Source organism: Balaenoptera ricei, chromosome 5 (assembly GCF_028023285.1).
Source record: "Balaenoptera ricei isolate mBalRic1 chromosome 5, mBalRic1.hap2, whole genome shotgun sequence".
Classification (NCBI taxonomy): Eukaryota; Metazoa; Chordata; class Mammalia; order Artiodactyla; family Balaenopteridae; genus Balaenoptera; species Balaenoptera ricei.
Window position 1 is genome coordinate 78,926,200 of NC_082643.1, and position 22,536 is coordinate 78,948,735.

The 22,536-nt window shown below is 41.2% G+C and overlaps 1 protein-coding gene across 4 annotated transcripts in view; it reads right to left on the reverse strand.

Annotated features, from left to right (window-relative positions):
• The window catches only part of FAM114A1 (family with sequence similarity 114 member A1), a 121,865-nt gene extending 99,411 nt beyond the window's left edge, over positions 1–22,454 (reverse strand). For 3 of the 4 annotated variants that reach the window (XM_059923185.1, XM_059923184.1, XM_059923183.1), the window contains exons 1-3: positions 22,376–22,454; positions 13,771–14,126; positions 3,597–3,684 (exon numbers count right to left, since the gene is read on the reverse strand). In XM_059923185.1, coding sequence (XP_059779168.1) covers positions 3,597–3,684; positions 13,771–14,118 — 436 coding nt within the window. In that variant the 5' untranslated portion in view covers positions 14,119–14,126; positions 22,376–22,454. Of the gene's footprint in view, positions 1–3,596; positions 3,685–13,770; positions 14,127–22,375 lie in introns of those variants that run through there. The other variant, XM_059923186.1, reaches the window with a different exon arrangement.
• Between the last annotated feature and the right edge of the window lie 82 nt (positions 22,455–22,536).

Consider the following 22,536-nt stretch of genomic DNA (forward strand, 5'->3'; position numbering starts at 1 on the left):
CCCTTCACTCTCTTGCAAGGCTTGCTCCTGAGAGTCCTTATTATTTCTGACAGTGCTGGTAGAAGGCTTTCATTAAAATGTGCTGAAGGAAAAAATCGTGTAACTCAGGAGAGGATGGGGAAGGAGAACAATGGTAACTCTGAAAAGGTAAATATGCGGATCAGATCTCCCTCCCCCTCCTCAGGTACTCTTATACAAGGTGTTGAGGCTCATAAAACTGTCAAAACTAGAATTTTAAATAAACATGTAGGTCATTTGTAGTATCTGGAAACAAGATGATGTATTCTACTGTAGAATTTTTACCTTGGTATATTTGTATATGTCTCAGCATTGTTGACTTTCATTTTGATTACTGGTCCATCACTTAGCTTAGCAATATATTCTATGATTAAGTCAGGTCTCTAAGGTGCTTGTGGGAAATCACATCTGGTTCTCACAACAGTGCTTTGAAATTATCATCAAAATTGCTTTTTTCCTTTTTTTTACATTTTCCTCTCCCACTCTGGTTTCTTCCTGGATCTTAAATAACAACCATTTTCATTGTATCTTACGAACTTGTCCAAAGGCATGAGTGGCAGCTGATCAAGTCTTCTTAGAATGTGATAATAGCGTGGCTGTCAACGAAACTAATGCAGGAGATATGGCTTCTCCAAAAACAACTGTTGGCTGAGAAATGTTTGATTTTATATAAGCATTGGAAAGGTTGCTTTTTCTCATTTTCCCTTAACCTTGGGGGTCAAAGTAGTGAGGCAAAAGATAAAATATAAAAATACAGTGTAGCAAAAAGTCAATCAATTTTCTATATTTTTCTACTTAGCACAGTGGTTACAAATATCTTTCTCCTGCTATATACAGCCACAAACTATGGAATCATTATATTCTGGAAGTTGGAAGGAATCTTAGAATTTCTCAAGTTCTTCCACCCATACTTCTCCAAGTAAGGAAGCTGAGTCTGGAGAGGTTCAGTGCATAGTGTAGCTAGGTAGTGACAATTCTTTGTGATCACAAGTTAGTAGCAGTTGGGACCGGGTCTCAGGTCTTATGACTTCTGATACAGTGCTCTTTCCAGGAAAGATCCACCTTCTAAATCTTTCCATTCTCCAATTACTCTCCTGCCAACTCTAAACAGTTCTAATGATTGTGACTGCAGTTTTTCAACAACTGTAAGAAGCATTGGTTTCTGTTTCTAGTGCTCAATTGACAGCTCTGAGTTTTGTTATAGATGCTGTCTTGCATAGAGTTCCATCTACAACTGGAATTACCCCAGGGGTAACATGAGGTTTCTGATTGGGAATTAATTGCAATAGAATATGTGGTTATTTTCTTTCTTTACTTTCCACAGGCAATTTATAAACCTTCAAGAGCTTGTCTGCTGCTGTGAGTGCTCTGTTTTCCAATAAGTTTTTTCGCCCTGTGATAATAAACTGTTAATGCTGCAAAGCCCTGGATGGATATTATTTGCCTGTACATAATGGAAGGTCTGCCTTGCTTGCCTCTCTCAATCCAAAGATAGTAGCTCAAGATAGACCACAACCCAGGACGGTGCCCATAACTTTTTCAAGCTTCTGTAAACAGGTGGTTGAACCCTATTCTAACCCTCTGTTTCAGGCTGTGAGCCTGGCTATGACACTTCTCCATTTGTGGGACACTTGTGATCCCTGTTATCTTTTGGGAGTCAAATTCCCAATCACCACCACTGCCTGTTTCCAGCCTTGGAACCTAAGCCTCCCCTTATGCTTCAAGTTTTAGTTCTCTATCAGGTCTACCAAAATACTTATCTCATTTTCAAGTATATACTGCTATTAGATTAGCTACTATTACTTTGTAAAGCTAAAGCCCATCCTGACCAAAAATCTCCAAAATATACCTGGAGAACAACTTAGGGATGGCATTCAGCTATCTTGTTATTGCATTTATTGGGGTTGTGATGACCAGTGGTGATGAACAAATTTAGTCTCTACATCTCTAAAGATAGCTCCAATTTTTCCAAAGGGATTCTTAGAATGAGTATCAATATTTCAAATTTTCTTTGCTCTCCCTCATGTGCCCTTTGGTCATTGTGGGTGCAAATAAGAGAAAAATGCCAAGATTAAAATGCTTTTCAAACTTCCAACATATATCAGGGAGACAGTGCTTTGGGAAAGATCCCTGGTGTTCTCCTTACTTACTGCAAGTAATAATAAATCCTTCCTTCTCCTGAAAAAAAAATTCCAACATGTAGCCAGAGCCCTTAAAAAATACTAAGTTTCTGGCATTGGTGGTATAACTGATGAGGTTTTCAAACGGAAGAGGGAGGTTTGTTAGGGAGAATTGAAAGATCACCCCAAGATTCTCAACCCTGGCATATACAACATGTAATCCCCCCCCACTTTGAGTGCGGACAGGATTGTGAATATGATGGGATTCATTCCCATGATTAGGTTACATTATATAGTAAAGGTGAAGGGACTTTTCAGAAGTAATTAAGGTCCTTAATCAGTTGAATTTGAGTTAATCAAAAGAGAGATCCTGGATGAGCCTGAACTAATCAGGTGGGCTTTAAAAGGGACTTGGGCCCTTCCTAAAGGGAGAGATTTGAAGCATGGGAGAAATTATCCTGCTGACTTTGAAGAAGGACCTAGGAGTAACAGTGAATTGGACCAATTCATGGCCCATCACAAGATCCTCATGCACAGAGATACCTTGAGAACACCTGAGTTAGATGACCTGCAAGCTGTGTTACCTGTGGCTTCCCCTGTCCTGCTCTTCACTCTTCACCCTCAAGATGAAATGCTACGGCTACATTATCTTAGACACGTTTATGTTGTACCTTCAGTTTTCATGAAGAGTGGATATAAGAAATGGTCACATGAAGAATATTTTGACAAACCTTCACTGATGAAGACATTGTCCATTATATTTTCTCTTTGTATACGAGCCAATACGGGACATTTCTTCAAAAGTTTAATACAAGGAAAATAAATTTATCTAAATAAACTTAAGTCTTGTTTTATCACTCAGTGAGACAGATAATCTACTGGTAGCCAAGAATCTCAGAGTTAAGGTCAATGTTCAGTTATATTAGCCTTGATATATATCTCCTTCCTACCTGCATTTTTTTTTTTTTTTGTATTTGTATTTCAATACCCTGTGATGAATGCCTTGTATTGAGATACCTCAAATCCTTTTAGGGAGTAGGCTATTTGTATATTTTAAAATGTTCAAGCGGGATGATAAACACAAAGCATTAAGAATATATTATAAAAGCCCAAATCTTATATTCTAAGATGCAATATAATATAATGGTTAAAAGCCATACTGTGTGGTTCAAAGCCCAATTCAGCCACTCCTGACTTTGGATAATGTTTAACCTCTCTGTGATTCCGCTTCCTTACCTCTAAAATGGAGAAAATAAGAGTACCTCCTCATAGGGTTATTTTGAAGAATAAATATATTAATATACAGGAAGCACTTAAAACAGCAAACACTGAAAACAATTTGCTCTTATTATGTCATGAGCTAATGTTAAACTCTTATCAGTACATGGTATGATCAAAACGTCATATCCTATTTGGCTCCTGAACTTTATCCATTCAAACGCAATGTGTAATGCTTACCTACTGTGGCAGATGCTGATGAGAGCAGAGATTTGCCCCAGGAGCCCCAGCCTGCCCATCCCCCTCCATGTGGAGAGGAATCCACGGCCTGCAAAAAACCAGATTATCCACAAGGTCAGCAATTTCATTTATCCCTGAATGGAAAAACATCCATTCATTTGAAACAAAGAGAAGGTTAAAAAAAAATCACCAACAACCATATCTCACTGGCTTATAGTTTATAAGGGCCATAAAAGAATATACCAGTCTACATTGCAATGTGTACTTTGGAACCAAATTGGTTTGTAGTGGTGTTGGCTTCTGAGGGCTTAGCTTGAAGTGAGAAGGGAATCTGATGTCATCTAAGACCCAAATCTCCCATTATCTGGAAGACAGGGATAGGGCTGTGGAGGGGAGGGGGAGATTTAATATTTTAGGGCACAGAGTGATTTGTCAAAACTCCAAAACGACCTTGACTCATGCAATTTTTACAGAACTGAAATAATGTGCTCTTCAAGGTAGAGTTAACTTTCAAATCTCTGGGGTGGTAGGAGGGAGTTTGGGCATGGATGGTAGTAGGCAAAGTGTCTAGAAAAGCATCAATAAGCTTGGAGATGGCGAATAGCAACAGGAAGCCTTTTGAGGTAGACAACTTTCAAGGTGTCCACTCCACTCACAATGACCCTTGTAACTATATCTGTCACTGTCCCTGGGCTCACTTGATTCAAATTCTTTTTCCTAGGTATTTTGATTGGGACTGAGAGATTCTGGTTCAGCTTGAATAGAAGATAAAAACTCAGACAATGTGGGGTGACCATATTCTACCCACCATGCAGACTAAGAATTAAGAGAAAGCACAGTGAGCAGAATGAAGGAGATACGCTCAGAGAAGCTGTTTGGATTCCAGATAGTTTCTCAGCCTCTGCTTCCTGTCCCTCTTCAAGGCCCTGCTGCATTCCTACTTTTGGGTTTTATGAGATTCCAGCACAGTGTTTCTCTCTCTTTTAATGTTTTGTTCACTGTTATGTCCGCAGAGCATAGAAGAACACATGGCATATAATAAGTGCTTAATAAATTTAGTTGTTAAATAAATGACTGAAATTCATCCATTTTCTTAGGTGTGCTTAGCTTCTGTTACTTGCAACCAATGCATCCTGACTCGGTGGAACCACAGCTTTCCCTTAATATCCAGGAATGCATTATAGAAAATGAGGCAAGAATACATTAGGAGATGGAGAATAACAGCTCTTTCACTCCAAGAAGACAAAGGAAGAAGTTAAGGCGTAAATGAAAAATTCCTACAGAGTTTGTAGATTCTATAACTTTTGACTCAAGGCTGGTCCATCATCATCCCCAACTTCCTGCTGCATGCAGTCTTCCACTCTTATCTTCCACTCTTGCAGATAAGGGTGGCCATGTGAAACAGTTTTGACCAATGAGATATAAATGGGAAAGGTTTTGCTTTCATGATAAATTACACAGTTTTGGCTGGTGCCAACTCTCCCCTCTCCTTTTTTCCTGCCCTGAATGTGGACCTCATGCTTGAAACTGAAGCAGCCATTTTTGCTGCCATGAGGGAAAGGCCAGGGAATCACAGAGTCACTGGTCCTGGTACTGCTAAGCTACTAAACAAATGTGAGTTGTTGCATATCTCCATTCTTTCTGTTAAGTGAGAAAAAATTAATTGCTATTTTGTAAGCTAATATATGTTGGGTCTTAGTTACTTGCACCCAAATGCATTCCTAAGTGATTCACCTCGTAAATACCAAACATCATCCATCAGCATAGACTACTGGTCAAGAGTAAAGGTTATGGAATTAAATTGCTTGGGTTTGACTCCAGGCTCTGCCACTTGGACATGTTAGTTACTCAAGTCTTTTAGCTATCACTGACTCATTACAAAAATGCAACCATAAGTATAAGAACCAATAACCTCACAGGGTTATTGTGAAAATTAAAAGAAATAATTCACATAAAGCTGTAAGCGTAGTGCCTAGCACATAATAAATACTCCACAAATGTTAACTAGTAATAATAAGAAGAAGTAACTACATTTTTAACACTAAGAAGCAAAAAGCTTTGAAAGTTGGTTGACATTTTTTTCTGTTTGGAAACAATGAGAAGCTTGTTAACATGAATGGAAATACTCAAGATTCATGACAGTCTGCTTTCATTTTTGGTGTCTACATTGATTTACTTTGCTTCAGCAATGAAGCCAGTGGCAATTTTATACCATGATGAAGACAGATGTAAGTTGGTGATTAATATATTTCTTTCATGGGACAAATCTCTACCTATGTGATTAGGGAGAGTTAATACACTTAGGGGTGACAGCTTCTGACTCAAATTTACAATACTTAATATGCCCTGACAGCTGGTAATTGACTAGCAAATGGAAATTAATGTTAAATGAGTCTACAACTTTTTGCAGTGTGACTACTTCAATTGCTTTATTAATAAAGCTCCTTTCACATTGAGCTGTGACTTCTTGATCAGCTAAAAAGAATATTTGTTATCAATGGCAAATACTCAAATAACTAAATGTGCACATTTAATATAAAACCACATAAACTAAATGTTTGACATGAATTATAAATATATCTCATCTTGAGTATTGTCTCCACTTTAAATAGCTTTAATGTCACATGCTTATGAGACTATAAAGTAGGCAGCATGGATCTACTCAGATCTCCCATTTTCATATATGGATATTTTAAAGCTTTTTTCTCACCCTCACCCATGTAACCCCCACCTCCTTTACCGGAGAACTTCACATCCTAATTTACAGAGAAAACAGAAGCCATCAGATGAGAACTCTCTCAACTTCCTGTCCCTTCCTCATAAACTCATAGAAGAGTGACCTCATATTGTAACAGCAAATCAGACTTGGTTTGATCAAGAGGGATCTCTAAAACTCAACTGGAGATCATTTAAACATCTATAACTGTTGTGTGGTCCTAAGAACATGAAAGAGTGCAAGATTCTATCAAGTTCGAAGTTCTTTAAATAGAAAAGACATTTATTTATTTTTAGGCTATCAAGTTCAAAGGTATCATTAGATAGAAAAATATGTACAAATCTTAGAATTTCATCAAAGGCCTTTAGCATTTAGATAGAAAATATATGTACCTCTCTTAAATGATAAAGACCAACCTGGTTGTCCTATTTCCTTGAGTAGATCAAGAATCAGATACTGTGTATAACTTCGGTCTTGGGATGTGGACAGTAGGAGTTATGAGACCAAAGCCTTTTTAAGTTTTGTAACTTGTGACACAGCTGTTCTAAAAAGGGCTCAGTGTGACATTTGGGAGGATGTAAATTGCTCTGGATGCCTGCAGCTCTGTCGAAATATTTGCTTGAAAATGGCCTCAGTTATTCCCAGGTAATCTTGTTCCTTGGTGAGTATGCATCATTCAACTCTAGGAAGATTTAAAATCAAATATGGAAAGGTTTAAAGCATGAAATATGTTATTAATCATTCTGTACATATTTGGTCTTTTCTATACTACTGATGTTTAAGGAATTTGACTGATTAGAGTGACAATTTTTTGAAAATCAATTTAAAATGAATAATTGAATTATTAGACTTCTGATTTTTAAGTTGAAATCTTCCTAAGTTTATGCATAATGTTATGCCACCTAAGGGGTTGTTTAGTCTACTCTATAAATTTAATTTAAGATTTACAACAATTTTTAAGTACTCAGCAAGATTTTGTTTAAGTAGATAAATGAGGTACTTAAAAAGTATATTAAGTTTATAGATGTAGTTTAAAAATATTTGACAGTGTTTAAGTTGGCAAAAAGGACCAAGCATTAATCAAAAGCCCCTTGAAAGTGACTGTTCAATTATGTTAGGCTTCTAAATAGAGTAAGATTTGTGAGATGAATGTAAATACTAGGGAGAATTGACATTTTGAATCTGTAACCTTAATATATTGAACACTAATTGTTTAAACCAAATTAAAAGTCTGAGTAGTTTTTTTTCATGGACAAAACACACACTGGCCTACACCAAAAACCTATCTCAATACAAATCTAACTTTACTGCACCCCCAGTCACAATTACTTCCTCCCCTTCTATCATAATGGAAATGATATCTTCCTCTTAGTTATAATTATCACCTCCATCTGAACTCCTCTGGGCCTGGGAAGGTTGGTTTTCCCTTTTTTCCTGGTGTTTCAACCTTTCTCTACTGGCTGCTTCCCACATTTAATGATGTGCACGATTCCTCCATCTTAAAACCAGCAAATGAAAATCACGATGACAAAATGTTTCTTTCAAACTTCTCTGGCTCCATGTCTTTCTTTCTTCTGCTCCATGTCTTTCTTTCTTCTTCAACTCTTAAAAAAGGTGCCTGCCTTCTGTATCCACCCCCTCCACTCCTCTACCCACCATGATGACTCTCCCATGGTCACTATTTCATGAAACCATTCTCACCAAGATCACAATGGCTTCCTCATTGTCAAAGCCATGGACTCATTTTAGTCATTTTATTTCTTGACCTCTCAGTAGCATCAGAAGCTTAAGCACTTAACAATTCTTAAAAGCCTCTATTCAGGGCTTCCCTGGTGGCGCAGTGGTTGAGAATCTGCCTGCCAATGCAGGCGACACGGGTTCGAGCCCTGGTCTGGGAAGATCCCACATGCCGCAGAGCAACTGGGCCCGTGAGCCACAGCTACTGAGCCTGCGCGTCTGGAGCCTGTGCTCCGCAACAAGAGAGACCGCGATAATGAGGGGCCCCCACTCTCTGCAACTAGAGAAAGCCCTCGCACAGAAACGAAGACCCAACACAGCCATAAATAAATAAATAAATAAATAAACCCAAAGTTAAAAAAAAAAAAAAAAAGACTCTATTCTCATGGCTTCCATGACCTATCTTTTGACTTGCTTTTTTTTGTCCATCCCTTACTATGATGATTTCAGTTTACTTTAGAAAGTTTCCACATGCATATTGTGATATTATGGAAGCTCCTTAGATTAACTTACAACCCAACTGCTTCCAGCATTCCAATAAAATATGCACAGTCCAGGTGGTCAGCTGGCATCCTAATCAGGAAAGCCATACCCCAAAGGCAGCTATAATGAACACTTCTATTATTTGCATCTGTATTAACGTCTGATGCTTTGCTAATTAGCATACTGAATTACAGAAATGGGCTTTAACTGGTAAACATGGTGGACTGTTAACTAGCATTTTAAATATCTGAAAGGGGTTCTAGATGGTAAAATTAAAGGTATTAAACACTTGCAGATGGTTAAATATATTTTAGAGCCTCTTCCTACCTTTACATGAATAGGGTGTAAGAAAGGGTTTTTCTCTGTACTAAATGATCTTCTATCCATCTCTGAACTCTGGAGAATTCCAATTTCTTGATGCCAGGTATAAGGGAAGAAACCCCTGCCCCTAGAATTCTAGACATTTGCGTTGAATGCACCTTTCATGCAGGGTAGTGGTCAAAGCACCTAAAAGTCCAAAACAATGGCACATTCTCAAGCCTACATGAGTCCTCACAAGCTATCTTTAACTTTCTTGTTAATTAATGTTTAATTTTAAAATGTCAGTGTAGTATAATGTGATTTGAGATTTGATTTCATTTATAGAATGAACTTTGCTGGCAATCACAACATATCAAAGAGCTGTCCATGACCAAAGTGGCTTAGAGACAGGAGACTTCAGGGCCAGGTCCTTGGCCTCTGTTCTTTCTTTATTTATATATAACACCTGGGCAATCTTACCCACTCCCATTACTTAAATAACATCCAGTTGCTGATGGCCTCCAAATCTCTCTCTACCCCTGGGCTCCAGACCACCATAACCAACTGCCCACAAAATATCTTCACTTGGATGTCTCATCTCATGTTCAATATGGAACTCACCATCTTCTCAATTTTACACGATTCCCATATTCGTGGTTCCCAAACACGGGTCCACAGACTGACAGCAAGAGTATTATCTGGGGGAACTTATTAAAAATACAGAGTCTTGGCTTCTACTGTGATCTTTTGAATAAGAATCTCTCAGCAGGCTTCCCTGGTGACACAGTGGTTAAGAATCCGCCTGCCATTGCAGGCGACACGGGTTCCAGTCCTGGCCTGGGAAGATCCCACATGCCGTGGAGCAACTAAGCCCGTGAGCCACAGCTACTGAGCCTGTGCTCTAGAGCCCATGCTCTGCAACAAGAGAAGCCACCGCAATGAGAAGCCCGCACACCGCAATGAAGAGTAGCCCCCGCTTGCCGCAACTAGAGAAAGCCCGTGCACAGCAACGAAGACCCAACGCAGCCAAAAATAAATAAATAAAGTAAATAAATTTTTAAAAAAGAATCTCTCAGGGTTTCTACCCTGAGAATCTGAATTTCTAACAAGCTTCCCAGGTAATTCTAATATACCACCAGATTTAGGAAGCACTGCCCAATATAGCCAACAGGCAACAGCATCCACCTGGTTGCCCAAGTCAAAAAGCAGGTGCCATGATGGAGAGAGGTTTAAAAGAAGAAATACTCCAACAGAATTGGAGCAAACTCTACTCACTCATTTAAGAGGCAAAAATCTATCATCAGCATGTCTTGGCCTATGTTCTCTCATCTTTATCTCTGTTGATAGCAATTTTATTGCTCTTAAACACCCTGCTTTTCCTTTTCTAGGGACAGAACTATTGAGTGGTAGTTTATGTTTTCCTTTGAGAGTACTTTTAGTTGTAACATTGCGTTCTTTACCTTCTTCATAATTGGCCTTATGCACTGGTGTAGGACAGCAGGGATGAAATTTTTTTTACTCTGGGAAATATTTCTTGGTGCTAAGAATTTAGAGAAATTTTATCTAGATTAGATCTTTTAGGGGCTGATAGACTAGTATATAATAAGGTCCCACAAGATCTCTGGGAATAAATGTCGCTCCAGGCTAGCACTCAAGACAAACATCTCTGAATGGAGGCTGAAGAATTCACTGACTTCTTAAGATTGATTTGAGTGCTCCATCTAAGGCTTTCTTGTGCCTGTCCTATCTAGTACTATAAGACATGCTATAGTTGCTTTTATGCAACACTGCCTTACCCAACTAGATGGTAGGTGTCCTGACGATAGTTGCACTACTCAGATTCTGGGGCGTAACTCATGTATCCTGAGGCTGGTTGAGGCCTTAAAGGATCTAGTACAACCTCCAAAGTTCAAGTGAGGCTGGGGACCATCTCTTATGGATGTTGTAGAGTGGATTCCTGAAGGAAGCCTTAACTCAATGGCTTCTGAGTCTGTACTTCAGAATGGATGAGAAAGGGGCCCTAAAGACAGAAATAGCCTCTCTGAGTGCATCAACTGTGAACGGTGTGATCCTTCAAAGCAGAGGTGCCAGCTGAGCAGCTCTCAGAACCACTGGCCCCAGGCCCCCTCCTTGTCACACCGCCCTACCTGCCAAGGTATGGCCCCCATGCTGGCTCAGGCAAAGGTGAAGCTAATAATGTGGATTTTAAGGGAACTCAGACCACTTATAGAAAAATATATACATTTAAACCCATTATCACAAAATCTAGTGTGTCCTAGATTATATAAGTTTACTTCTTCAAAGACTATTCTGCCAGGTTTTTTTTTAAGCAGGCATTTTCCCTTAGAAACTTTTTTTAAAGGTGATGAGATTCTTTTAGGCTCAGATACACCTGGAATCAGATAGGTTTTGGAGCTTGACTACTCCTATAGGACTTGACATTCCTCAGGGGATCTGTGTTCAAGATCCAAACAGCCAACTTGTAAATGAACTTTTCATTGAAGGTTTTTTGTAGAATTCATTATCTGCTGGATCAACAGAAAAATGGTTGTTTTCATCACTGCAAAAGGACTTCTTATAAGCGTCCAACAAACAGCAAATAAAACAGCAAACGAACAATGCTTGAAGACGAAGCACAAAACTGAATTCTCCTATATTAACTTAAGATACAAGGATAGGTTGCCAAGAGAGATAGCAGAACCCCCTTTTCTGGTAATTATTTAAAAGAGACTATATTTGTACCTATTTAGAAGGGTTTAAATGGAACCTGGGTGAAAGAGATATATCCTTTCCCTTCAAGGCCCTTCCAGCCACCCATATCAGCTTTCTGCCTTCTTAGAACCAATATACTCACAAGAATTCCTCCTACACCCCATTTCTATCTGAGCTCCTGATGCAATGCCACACACATACATGCAGAGCCATGGCCCCAACTCTGTGGCCAATATTTGTACTTCCATCCAGATACTTTTGTGATGCTTCATTATGAGGAAATGTTCACCTTTTCAAAGTCCTTGAAAGCTATCAGTGGTGCTGGGAGAGGAGGGGAGTATCTGTCTGCCAGTTGGCTCTCTCCCTGTAGCACTAAGGAGGTTTATAAAGTGCTTGCAAGAGCAGGATTCATTCGATTTGCTCAAAATTTAGGAAAATGGATGTGTAGGAGCATACTGACTTTTTTTGTGCTATCTTTATTAGCAATCTTGTTATAATTTTTAGAAGTCTGAAATTGGAATGTATAATCTAGCCTTCATGAGCTCACGTATTTTGAATCAGTGGAGCTTTTGTAGTTTCTTTAAGTCATCTTCGGTCAGAATGGTGTGGCTAAGACATAGTTTCTTAATGTACAAAGATATGTATCAATAGTAGCACTTACAATAACAATTGGGAACCAATGGTCCCCCAATAGAAAGACAGCATGGAGGGAACCCAGGTTCCAGAGTCAGGCATATAGGTAAGTACAAGAATAGGGTATATCCTATTGGTTCTGTTTCTCTGGAGAATTCAGGCTAATATACATCCTGGCATCATTATTTCTTAACGCTCTCTCAGTGGTTGAAATGTTCAGCTAGAGTCGAGACCCTCTGGTCTAGGAGTTCCCTCACGGGGGGTCCATGGATGGCTTTAAAGGGTCTGTGATATCATGGAACTTGTAAACAAAATTTTACATGTATGTTTACATATCTGATCCAAACTCCCATCTGGTCCTCAAATGCCTTCCATGACTTTCCTGCAGAATGATTGTTTGCTTTTGTTTAAACAACTCCAGTGATGGGAACCCCGCCTCCTCCCTGAGGAAGCTCATCTCATCTTAGAACAATTCTAAGAGTCGCTTTGAGGAAACTGTGGCCAAGAAGCTTGATTCTGAATCAAAGAATCACAAAACATTAGTTAGAAGGACACCTCGTGGTCTTCGTGTGCAAAGTCCTCATTTTACAGAGGAAAAACTGAAGCACAGAGAATTTAGGTGTCTTGCCCAAATTAACAAAGTTAACGATAGATGGAGGATGAAAACCCAGGCCCCCCGACTCCCTGCTTCGTTCCCGTCCCTCACTGCTTGCAGCAGAGTCACCTCAAGGCGGTGATCTGTGTGGCACACTCCAGGAGAGCAGGGCTGGGCCTGGCAGAGGGAAGACTCTCATTTCCCCTATACCGTAGCATCCTTCTAGAAGGCAGGATTGGAGGACAGTGCCTCCCCACCCTTTCCAGTCCCCACACGGATGGAGGGGAAGGTGTCAGGAAAACCCAGCTTGATGGTCATATTGATGTGGAACCTGGGAGACACTGGCCTGTCTTATCTCCCAGAGAGACAGGTGCAGGCGCTGAAGGGAAGCATGAACGTGTTCTGCCTCTGGTCCCCTGGACGGCGGTATGTGATAATAAATGAGTGATCTGAATGTTTAAGACCTTCACAGTAGATTTGTAAATATGTATTAAAATTTGAGTGATGTTAAAGAAACACTGTTTAGGGTGGAATCAGGTTCATTAATAATTTGGACTCATTACGTTCAATATTACAATATCTTCCATTTACTACTGAGTAGCTTAATCTTACTGGATTGCTTAATATCTCTGAGCCTGGTTGCCTCGTCTATAACTGGAGGTCAATAATATCCAGCTTAGAACCTCAAAGAACTGTTGTATAGAGTGAATTACATAACATATAGAGTAGCTAGCAGAGTGCCTGGCACACAGGATGTGCCCAATAATTGGTGATTGTTATTATTAATAATAAAACAATTATCAAAATGCAAATATTATAATGACCAATTACTCTCATATATACCTTTTCTCACCACACAACACATCTTTGACGACCGAGGTTATGTCACAGTATATACTGAACTCCTAATCCCTACCCCCAGAGCCTGGCACAAATCTATGGCCGTGGTAGTATCAGTAAGAAGTTAGGTTGAACTGAGTCAAGTGAACCACTCTTACCGGATCACTCTGTTCTTTCAGGGGTATTTCGGATCCAGGTTCTGCCTCGAGGCTGACGGAGTCAATGCATTCAGCAAGGGCATCCTCAGTCACTTCTCCATTGGGGGGGTGCTCCACGGGACCGGGGTCTTTGGGCTGCTCAGTGAGTCCAGTGTCAGCAGTCTCTGCACCCTGAACAGCCGCATTTTCATGCACGTCTCCTCTGGGGTCAGCTGGCGTTAGCTCATTTGAAATCGTAGCTGAATCACAGTGCGCTTCTGCATCTTTGGGTAAGGTATCACTACTGGGCATGTTGGTGATTTCTGCTTTGTCTCCAGTGGCTAAGGTGTCATCGCCATCATCAGACATTTTAGTATCTGTCAACATGATTACAAACAAACACCTTATGCTTTAATCCGAATTGTTAAACTTTAATTCAAAGCCCTGAATAATTAAGTTAAATCTGGTGGGGGTAACCTTTCTTCTACCAAGAAGAAAGTTTATGTAACCTTGGGGTAGGCTGAATAATGGCCCCCCAAAATATCCATGTCATAATCCTTGGAAGCTGTGAATGTTACCTTATATGGCCAAAAGGACTTTGAAGATATGATTAAATTAAGAATCTTGGATTATCTGGGTGAGCCCTAAATGAAATCACAAGTGTCCTTATCAGAGAGAGGCAGAGGGAGATTTGACTACAAAGAGGAAAAGGTGATGTGATGATAGAAGCAGAGATTGGAGTGATGCATTCTGAAGATGAAGGAAGGGGCCACAAGCCAAGGTACATTGGTGGCCACTAGAAGCTGAAAAAGTCAAGGAAACCATTCTCCCTTCAGAAACTCCAGAACTATAAGAGAATACATGTGTATTATTATAAACCACTATGTTGGTTGTACTTTGTTACAAGCAATAGAAAACTAATACAAGCCAACCGTGCTCTCTTTAAACTTTCATGGATCTCTTACTTGGCATGAAGAAATAAATATGCATATGGGAACTAAGAGTATTATCTGTATCTGTGAAAGTATTTATTTAATATGACTTTATTAATTATATTTGTAGCCATAATGAGAATAAGCACGGAAAATACCTGAGAGCTTATAAAAAATATTTGACATTTGGCTTTGCAATGTGGTCTGAAATTCAAATTGAGAGAGACATATATACACATAAGTGTGCCTTGTTGGGTACCAGCCCGTGAAGGCCTGGGCTATATCTGGACAATAGTTTAGATGGAAAAACACAAGGATGAAACAGAAAAAAAAGAAGCCAATATTAAGCCAAATAAGGAATGTAGCCATTACAAAATAACTACAAAGCAGAAAACTCTTTATGAAGCTTGCAAGTTATTGCTATCATATAGAACAGTGCAGTTCAATAGAACTTTCAGTGATGATGAAAATGTTCTGTATCTGCACTGGCCAATATGGTAGCTAACAGTCACCTGTGGCTATTGAGCACTTAAAATGTGGCTAGTGCAACTGAGGAACTAATTTTTAAATTTAATTTTAGGGAATTCCCTGGTGGTCCAGTGGTTAGGACTTGGCGCTTTCAGGGCTGTGGGCCTGGGTTCGATCCCTGGTTGGGGAACTAAGATCCCACAAGCTATGCGGTGCAGCCAAAAAAAAAAAAAAATTAATTTTAAATAATGTAAACAAATTTACACAGGTATGTGTGGCTAGTGGCTATCTTACTGGATAACACATATCTAGAAGGCTTATTCAAGATGATAATTTTCTTAGTCTAAAATAAAGACACAGTGTTCTCACTACACAGGAAGACAAGTCTCAGGAAAATCAGTGGGTATTTTTGTTGACCTCAGTGTTTACCAGTTGGTCAAATCTCTGGTCACTGTTAAAACCACAGTATATAGGAAGCCATTTAACATATTGGTCACATGATGGCACAGACTTAGAACTCACATGCCCATGCCAACCCTCTTGTCCCCTCAAATAGCCATTCCCTAAAGTTGTCTAGCTATTTTCTTTTCTCTTGCTACATTCTCTCCCTTGGTGAATCACATTCCTTTCTCACAGTTTTACACACTTCTATGTTGTGACTCTCAAATATCTACCTCCATTCTATACAGACAGAAAGTAAATTAGTGGCTTCTAGGGGCTGAAGGGAGGGGAAATGAGTAATGGTTGCTAATGGGTATAGATTTCTTTTGTGGGTCATGAAAATGCCCTAAAACTAGATAGTGGTAATGGCTGTACAATTCTGTGAACATGTTAAAAACCACTGAATTGCACATTTAAAAAGAGTGACTTTTTAGTATGTCAACTTTGTTATGTATGAATTGTATCTCAATACACTGTCACAGAAAAATTTCTACCATTGGATAAGCAGTTCTAATCATCAGCTGAACATCTCTTTCTGTCCCAAAGGAAACCTGTTGTCTTGCCATTAATTCTGGATCTTCACTTTGACCTTTGTGTTTCTTTTAATGGCACCTAGATTTCTCCAATAACCCAGGCTTAAAATCTCAGAGCTGTCATTGACCAAACCTTCACTCTCTCAAGAATACATAATATCAATAGCTATCATTTACTGAGTGCCTATTAAATCCAAGATCTTTAAATGTGCTATCTCCTGTGAGTTAGATACGACAAGCTTCATTTTACAGATGAGGCAACTGATGCTCAGAGGTCACACTTTAAGGAACAGTGGCAGATTTGAGATCTGAACCCATGTCTGACTTTGAGATTGAGCCACGTTGGAGCCCTATCTGCAATGCCACTTGCCTCTTCTCTTACATTCAACCAGTGCTCAAATTCTAGAGGCTCTTTATTCAGAATCCATATGCTTTCTTTTACTTCTATTTTCCCTGCCATCACTTTCAATCAGGTCATCAATTTGATTCATGTTGATGATTTCAATATTGGGTTCACCTCTCCACTGTTCTCCCTTTCACTTCCCCATCCTTCCCCACCCTTTACCTCACTGCTTTAATTACATCACCTCCTGCTCAGACATCCTCAGGGGCTTCCCACTTCCTATTGAGATGAAGCTGCATCCTTCAGCTGGCATCCAAGGACCTCTGTGCTCTGATCCCACTAGGTTTACCTCCCACGATGCCCTTCCAAATCCTTAAGTGAGACAACATAACTATGTGAAAAATGCCTGACATTCACAAAAGAACCTCAGGTGGCTGTTGGTTCATTATGGTGTTTTAACATATTTAAGGCCCATTTAAAATAACCGCCTCCTCTATTTTTGTTCTTCCCAACTGGATATAATTTTTCTTCCTCTGAACTTCCCAGAGTGCTTTGCATCTGTCTCACTTTGGAGGGTTACAATCGTCTTTGATCAGTCGTTTGAGTATTTTCCTACTATACTGTAAATTCTATGAAGACAAGGATCTTCCTTGTTTTGTCTTCATATTTTATATAGCACTTAACATGGTTTCTTGAACATAGTGGGAAGCTCAACAAATATGTGTGTTGAGTTATATTAATATTTTTGTGGAGATTTAAAATTAAAGTGTAATTTGGAATGAAAGCAAGCAGAAAATGTCTTTACCCCATTCACTACTCAGGAGTTATCTTACAGCAAGCGATTCCAAATGACCCATATTGTCTTTCCTTTGTCCCTTCACCTCCCAGATAACTGAGTTAGAATGTCTCTTTTTAAACAAAAGTACTTGAATTCTCTGATAACACACCTGTAAACAAGTCTACAGATGGGAAAGGCAAATAATGCATATTTCCTTTTAGGTGGGATATTAAATTTCAGATATTCAAGGTTGGATATGGTCTGTCAATGAGTATGGTCAATGCCTAGATGAAATAGTAAAGAGTGAAAAAGGCCACTGTACAGAAAAGGAGTAGTTACTGTGGTTCGTGGGAGGGGGGATGAGATTGAGGGAGGATACTTGAAAAGCTATCATCACGTGGAAACTTATAAAATCTTTATGAAAACTTTGAGTCAGGACTGGCCTAGGAGAGGGGCTGCCAAACTACAGCCTGCTGGCTAAATCTGCCTTCCCTGTGTTTTGATAAATAAAATTTTATTGGAACACAGACACGCTCATTTGTTTATGTACTGTCTATGGCTTCTCTAGTACACCAGCAGAGCTGAATAGCTGCAACAGAGACCATATGGCCCACAAAACTGCAAAGCCTAAAATATTTATTAGCTGGCCCTTTATAGAAAATGTTTGCTAACCCATGGTCTAGGACACTGCTTGATGGCCATGGCCTAGAGTTCTCTGTCCTAATTTGCCCTATCCCCGCCTGGGTCCTAGGGGCACAACCATAAGGAGAATGGGTCCATATTGGACATCACTGATATTCCCATTTTTTGTTCATCAACAGCTGGTCATAGGCACTGTCTGATATCTTAATTTCTTTATAAGATAATTTGAAAATCCTTATTATTAATCTGGATTATTAAGAAGTTCCAAACTATTTCACTTCTCTATAAGCAGGAACATGAGAATAAACCTGGTTACGATAAACATTCATGGGTGAATAAAAAGCATTATAAACACTTTGTTGTATCTGCTTCACCCTCAATTGTTGTGATACTGTTCCCAGTGCTAAAATATTTCAGCACATACCATGTGACATCTATGTGAGTTAGCTGTATTTTATGCCCTGAGGGTGGCTGGTTAACATTTGAAGTGCCCTATTCAGGAATTACTCTCCAGGGTCTTTACTTACTTAGCATCTCAGATTCTGAAACGGAGTGTTCACCTCCTGAGAGGGTTCAATTATCCCTCTCTCTGATCGCTATTTATCAGGGGGTACTACTTATCCTAAGGGGTATTAAAAGCATTTTTCACTGATAAAATGGAAATAGTGCTTAAAGTGGATTGGCAAGAAATTATGCACAGGTGCTTTCAGCTCTTCCATTTCCAGGGCCAGTCCAGCAGCTATTGAACTTTGCAGTAGAGTTTTTCTAGTTCTTCTGCTAATTGCAGGAGAACATCAAAGCCTGATTAGAAGGTTAGCTGAGTCCTGACACCAGAGCAGTCCTGAAAGCAAAGAGAGCTAGGACTTCATCAACCTACAAGAACAAGCTACATAACTGAGCCTGGTCGCTAATATACATGTGAGTGTGAGGCAGAACTCCATCTGAGAGGTGGATTCATGGTACAATCAATCAGTCTTGGTAGGGATGTTGCACAGAGGAGCCCTACTGTCCTCCTCCATCTCTGATGGCCAAACTGCCCTAAGTCAGCTCACCTCAACTGTGGAAAAATTATCGAACAAAACCTCTCTTCCCTGCAGCTGCTCTGTATTCAAGCATCAACATGAAGCCATTCCTTCAGAAACATGCCCAAAATTCATCTATCAGGTGCTGAACCAATACTGTTAGGAAATATTTATGGACAACTTATACATTTCAGAAAGACTATATTTTTTCATCTGTTCAAATAATAAAAATGGTCACCATAATATTCAGCCCTACTTTAACTTCTAATTGTACATGAACTTCTGCCTGTTACAGGTCCACATTTTCCCTAAACCAAAACCAAAAAAGAATCCCCCCCCAAACCTTTTTTGTCCTGGTAGACCTTTGTCTACTCTGGATGTTATTATGACAGGAGACCTGTAATCATTTTTAAGACGGTGCCCTTTTGTCTGAAGCCATTAGAAACTGTGTGTTCTCAAGACACAGCTGTTTCTATGCAGTGACTGTTGGTGTCCAGAAGGACTACAGCTGTGATACATGCTATTTCCTGGGACAGCCCCCATCTCTGCCTGGATGCCCCAGAAGCAGTCAGACTTAAAATCTCCCCTGATTTATGGTTTGGAATGTTGATCACTGCAGCCACGTCCTGTGGCTTTGATGCCAGGGAGCCTCAACCCACAGAAACAAGGAGGCTTCTTCAGTAAATTCCAAGGAGAGGAAGAGCGGCATATAAAGAAGCCTTTATGGGCTGGGAATAAGTTAGTTTTTCATCAGTAAATTCATTCATCACCTAAAATGCTCCCAGAACTAGGTATTGGAGCAGCAACATCACAGCTCCAAAAATAAGTTTAAAACGGAAGACATGGTTACTATCCTTCAGAAAACAAATAATCTGTTTTCATTTTATTGCTTGTCAGTGAAGGCCCAGGAAACTATTGCATCTAACGTGAAATGGTTAAGTGATGATGCAAAACAGCACATCAAAGCAGGGAAAGATGTGCCTGAACTAGACTGATCTCAGACATGGGAGAGCCTTGAGAGCGGCTTTGATAGTTATTCAGGCATGATGGGATAAGAGTATGTGCAAATGCCCAAGAATGAATCTAGATATTCAGAACAGATGCTGTGTGGCTGGACCAAGAGCGATATGGAGGAATAGCGAGGGATGGGAGGGATGGATGCTGAGGCGGAAAGAGCCATGCTCTGGTCCCACCATCCCTCTGTGGGCGTACAACTCATTCTTGTTGGGCTTCCTCACTCCCTCCTATGTAGAGTAAGGCTGGACAAAAAGATCTGGATACTTTGTTCCCCACCACCAGACTGCAGGACTGGAACCAGTCCATGATGACAGAGAAAAATGAGGACAAGATAGCGAGTTTTTCATCAGTCTAAATTTATTAAATGTAAAGCACTGCCTTCATCTTGCAAGTTTAGCCTTCGTGCTTTTCCTGGTATTAAAATGTCTTTCGTTTTACGAAATAGTGGTGGTGCGCATGGATTTTTTTTTAATGGTCTCACTTGGCAAAATAAGAATTTGGTAATACCATACCCTGTGTGAAATCACTGCTCCCAATTTCAAAAAGTGCCAGTCAGTGAAAGACCAGGAACAAAAACTGTGGATGACAGGCTCTTAACCAGGTTGCAAGAGTTTCTACGGTGCTTGACAAGTACACGTGCCCAGAGCCCAGTCTCTTTTTCCTTCCGTCTGGCCTCCACATGTCTGCCAGGTAATTTTATGAAACACAGATAGGACCTACCTGCTCCCCTCTTTAAAAACCACTAGGTTTAAACACCTTTGCATGGCATCCGTGGGCCCATACAATCCAGCTCCAGTCTCTCTATCCGCTTCTGTAACTCTCAACACACCCGACACTCTTCCCTCACCAGACGCGCCATCACTGCCGGCACTGCTCATAAACATCCCCACCTCTGCTTATGCTGGTTTCTCTGCCCAGGATGCCCTGTCTCCAACTGCCTGGCAAGCTCCTATTTGTTTCTCAATGTGTAATGTCACTGTTTACTTTGAAATTTTCCTGAATTTGCCCCACTCCTTCCAAAGAATGAATTACTCTCTCTTCCATGTTTTTCGTGATACCTTGCATGGACTTCTATGGCATTTATAAGGAATATTTATTTCTGTGTCATTCTCTCCTCCAGAACTGTGACCAACAAGCACATAGCTTGGCTTTGGATCCTCTAATATTTACTGAACTGAAATATATTGTTCGATATTGATTAAAAAGAAACAACGTTCCATATAAGCCTGGTCTTATAAATAAATGGCTGCTTACATGGTCTGAATCCCTGAGATTCAGCAAGGTCCCTTCCTACCCTCAAATTCCTTCTGCACTGGCTCCGTGGAGCCTCAAATTCCACCCTGAAAGTTTCCTTCTTTTGCTTAAAGCTTATGATGTAAGGAGTTTATCAGTCTGCCCTGAGCTCAGGTTTTGATGGAGAAAGGAAAGAGAGAGCAGGGAATGGATATGGGTGAGGTAGGAAAGTTGCACTAGGAGGAAAAGAGGGCAGAGAGAGGCCTGTGAGGAGTAAGCCTGCCTCATTCTCAGTTTCCTCAGGTTGGCTGAGGTCTTCTGGAGTTCAAGAGACATTGATTTTAAAAAGCCACCTGCCTGACTCTCTCCGTGTTTAGGATGGGAATTGATGGGATTGGTAGGACAGAGATCACTCTTAAGATGATACAGAGAGGTCTCCTACTCTAGGAAAGTGCAGTGAAATTTAGGCGCCTGATCTGAGATGACTGGAAATACTCACCAGATTCCAGGGAAGAAGATGAGCCAACTGGGTGGGCAGGTGGGGGGCTGGGGAGCTGGTGTAGGGAGTAGGACTCAACCTGGGGGCTGTGAATGGAGGTGCTGCTGGCTTAGGGTGTTGGCTGGGGTGGAAGAGCCGGCACTGCCGGCGTCTGCAGGGCGAGAGATGATGAGCTTGGGTGGGAGGTCAAGGCCTGAGCTCAGTTTTCCGAAGCCAAGGGCAGCGAACCCCGGGATAGGACTTGCTTCCTCTGTGCTCCCCCGCTGCGGAGGCCCCGCAGCCTACCTCTCAGTCGGACCCGGGACCTTGGGGAAACTTTTTCCGACTTGCATGGTGCTGGACCGGATACTTCGGGAGCACAAGACAGGCTCCGCAGAGGTTCTCGCCGGCCGAGGGGGCAGAGCCGGAGTGCGGGCGTGTGGGTGTGTGCATGAGCGTGGACCCGGAGCGACACACACTCACACACACACACTCACACGCCCGCACCCACGCAGGGCCCTCGGCCGCACCGCTCGCGCCGCCCGGGACCCTCACCCCCCAAGGCCGGTCCTCCGGGTCCTGCGCCCCGTGCCAAGCCGCTGCCGACTCCGGAAACAGGACGAGCAGCGACGGCAGGGTCTCCCCACCACCCCGCGGCGGCTGTCCCCGCATCCCCACGCCCCCCACGTCTGCCCGCCCGGGGAAGGGGATGACGGCGAGAGGTGCCCAGGGCTCTTACCGCTCAGGCGGCCGAGTGCGCGCGGGAGCGCCCGCCGGGTCCCGCCCCGCCACGTCGGCAGGGCTGGCGGGGACGCGGCCTGAGGGCGGGCCGGGAGGGGGACGGGCGCTGACGGGCCGAGCTGCCCCGCCCCGCGGCCCCGACAGGGCCCCGCCCCCCCG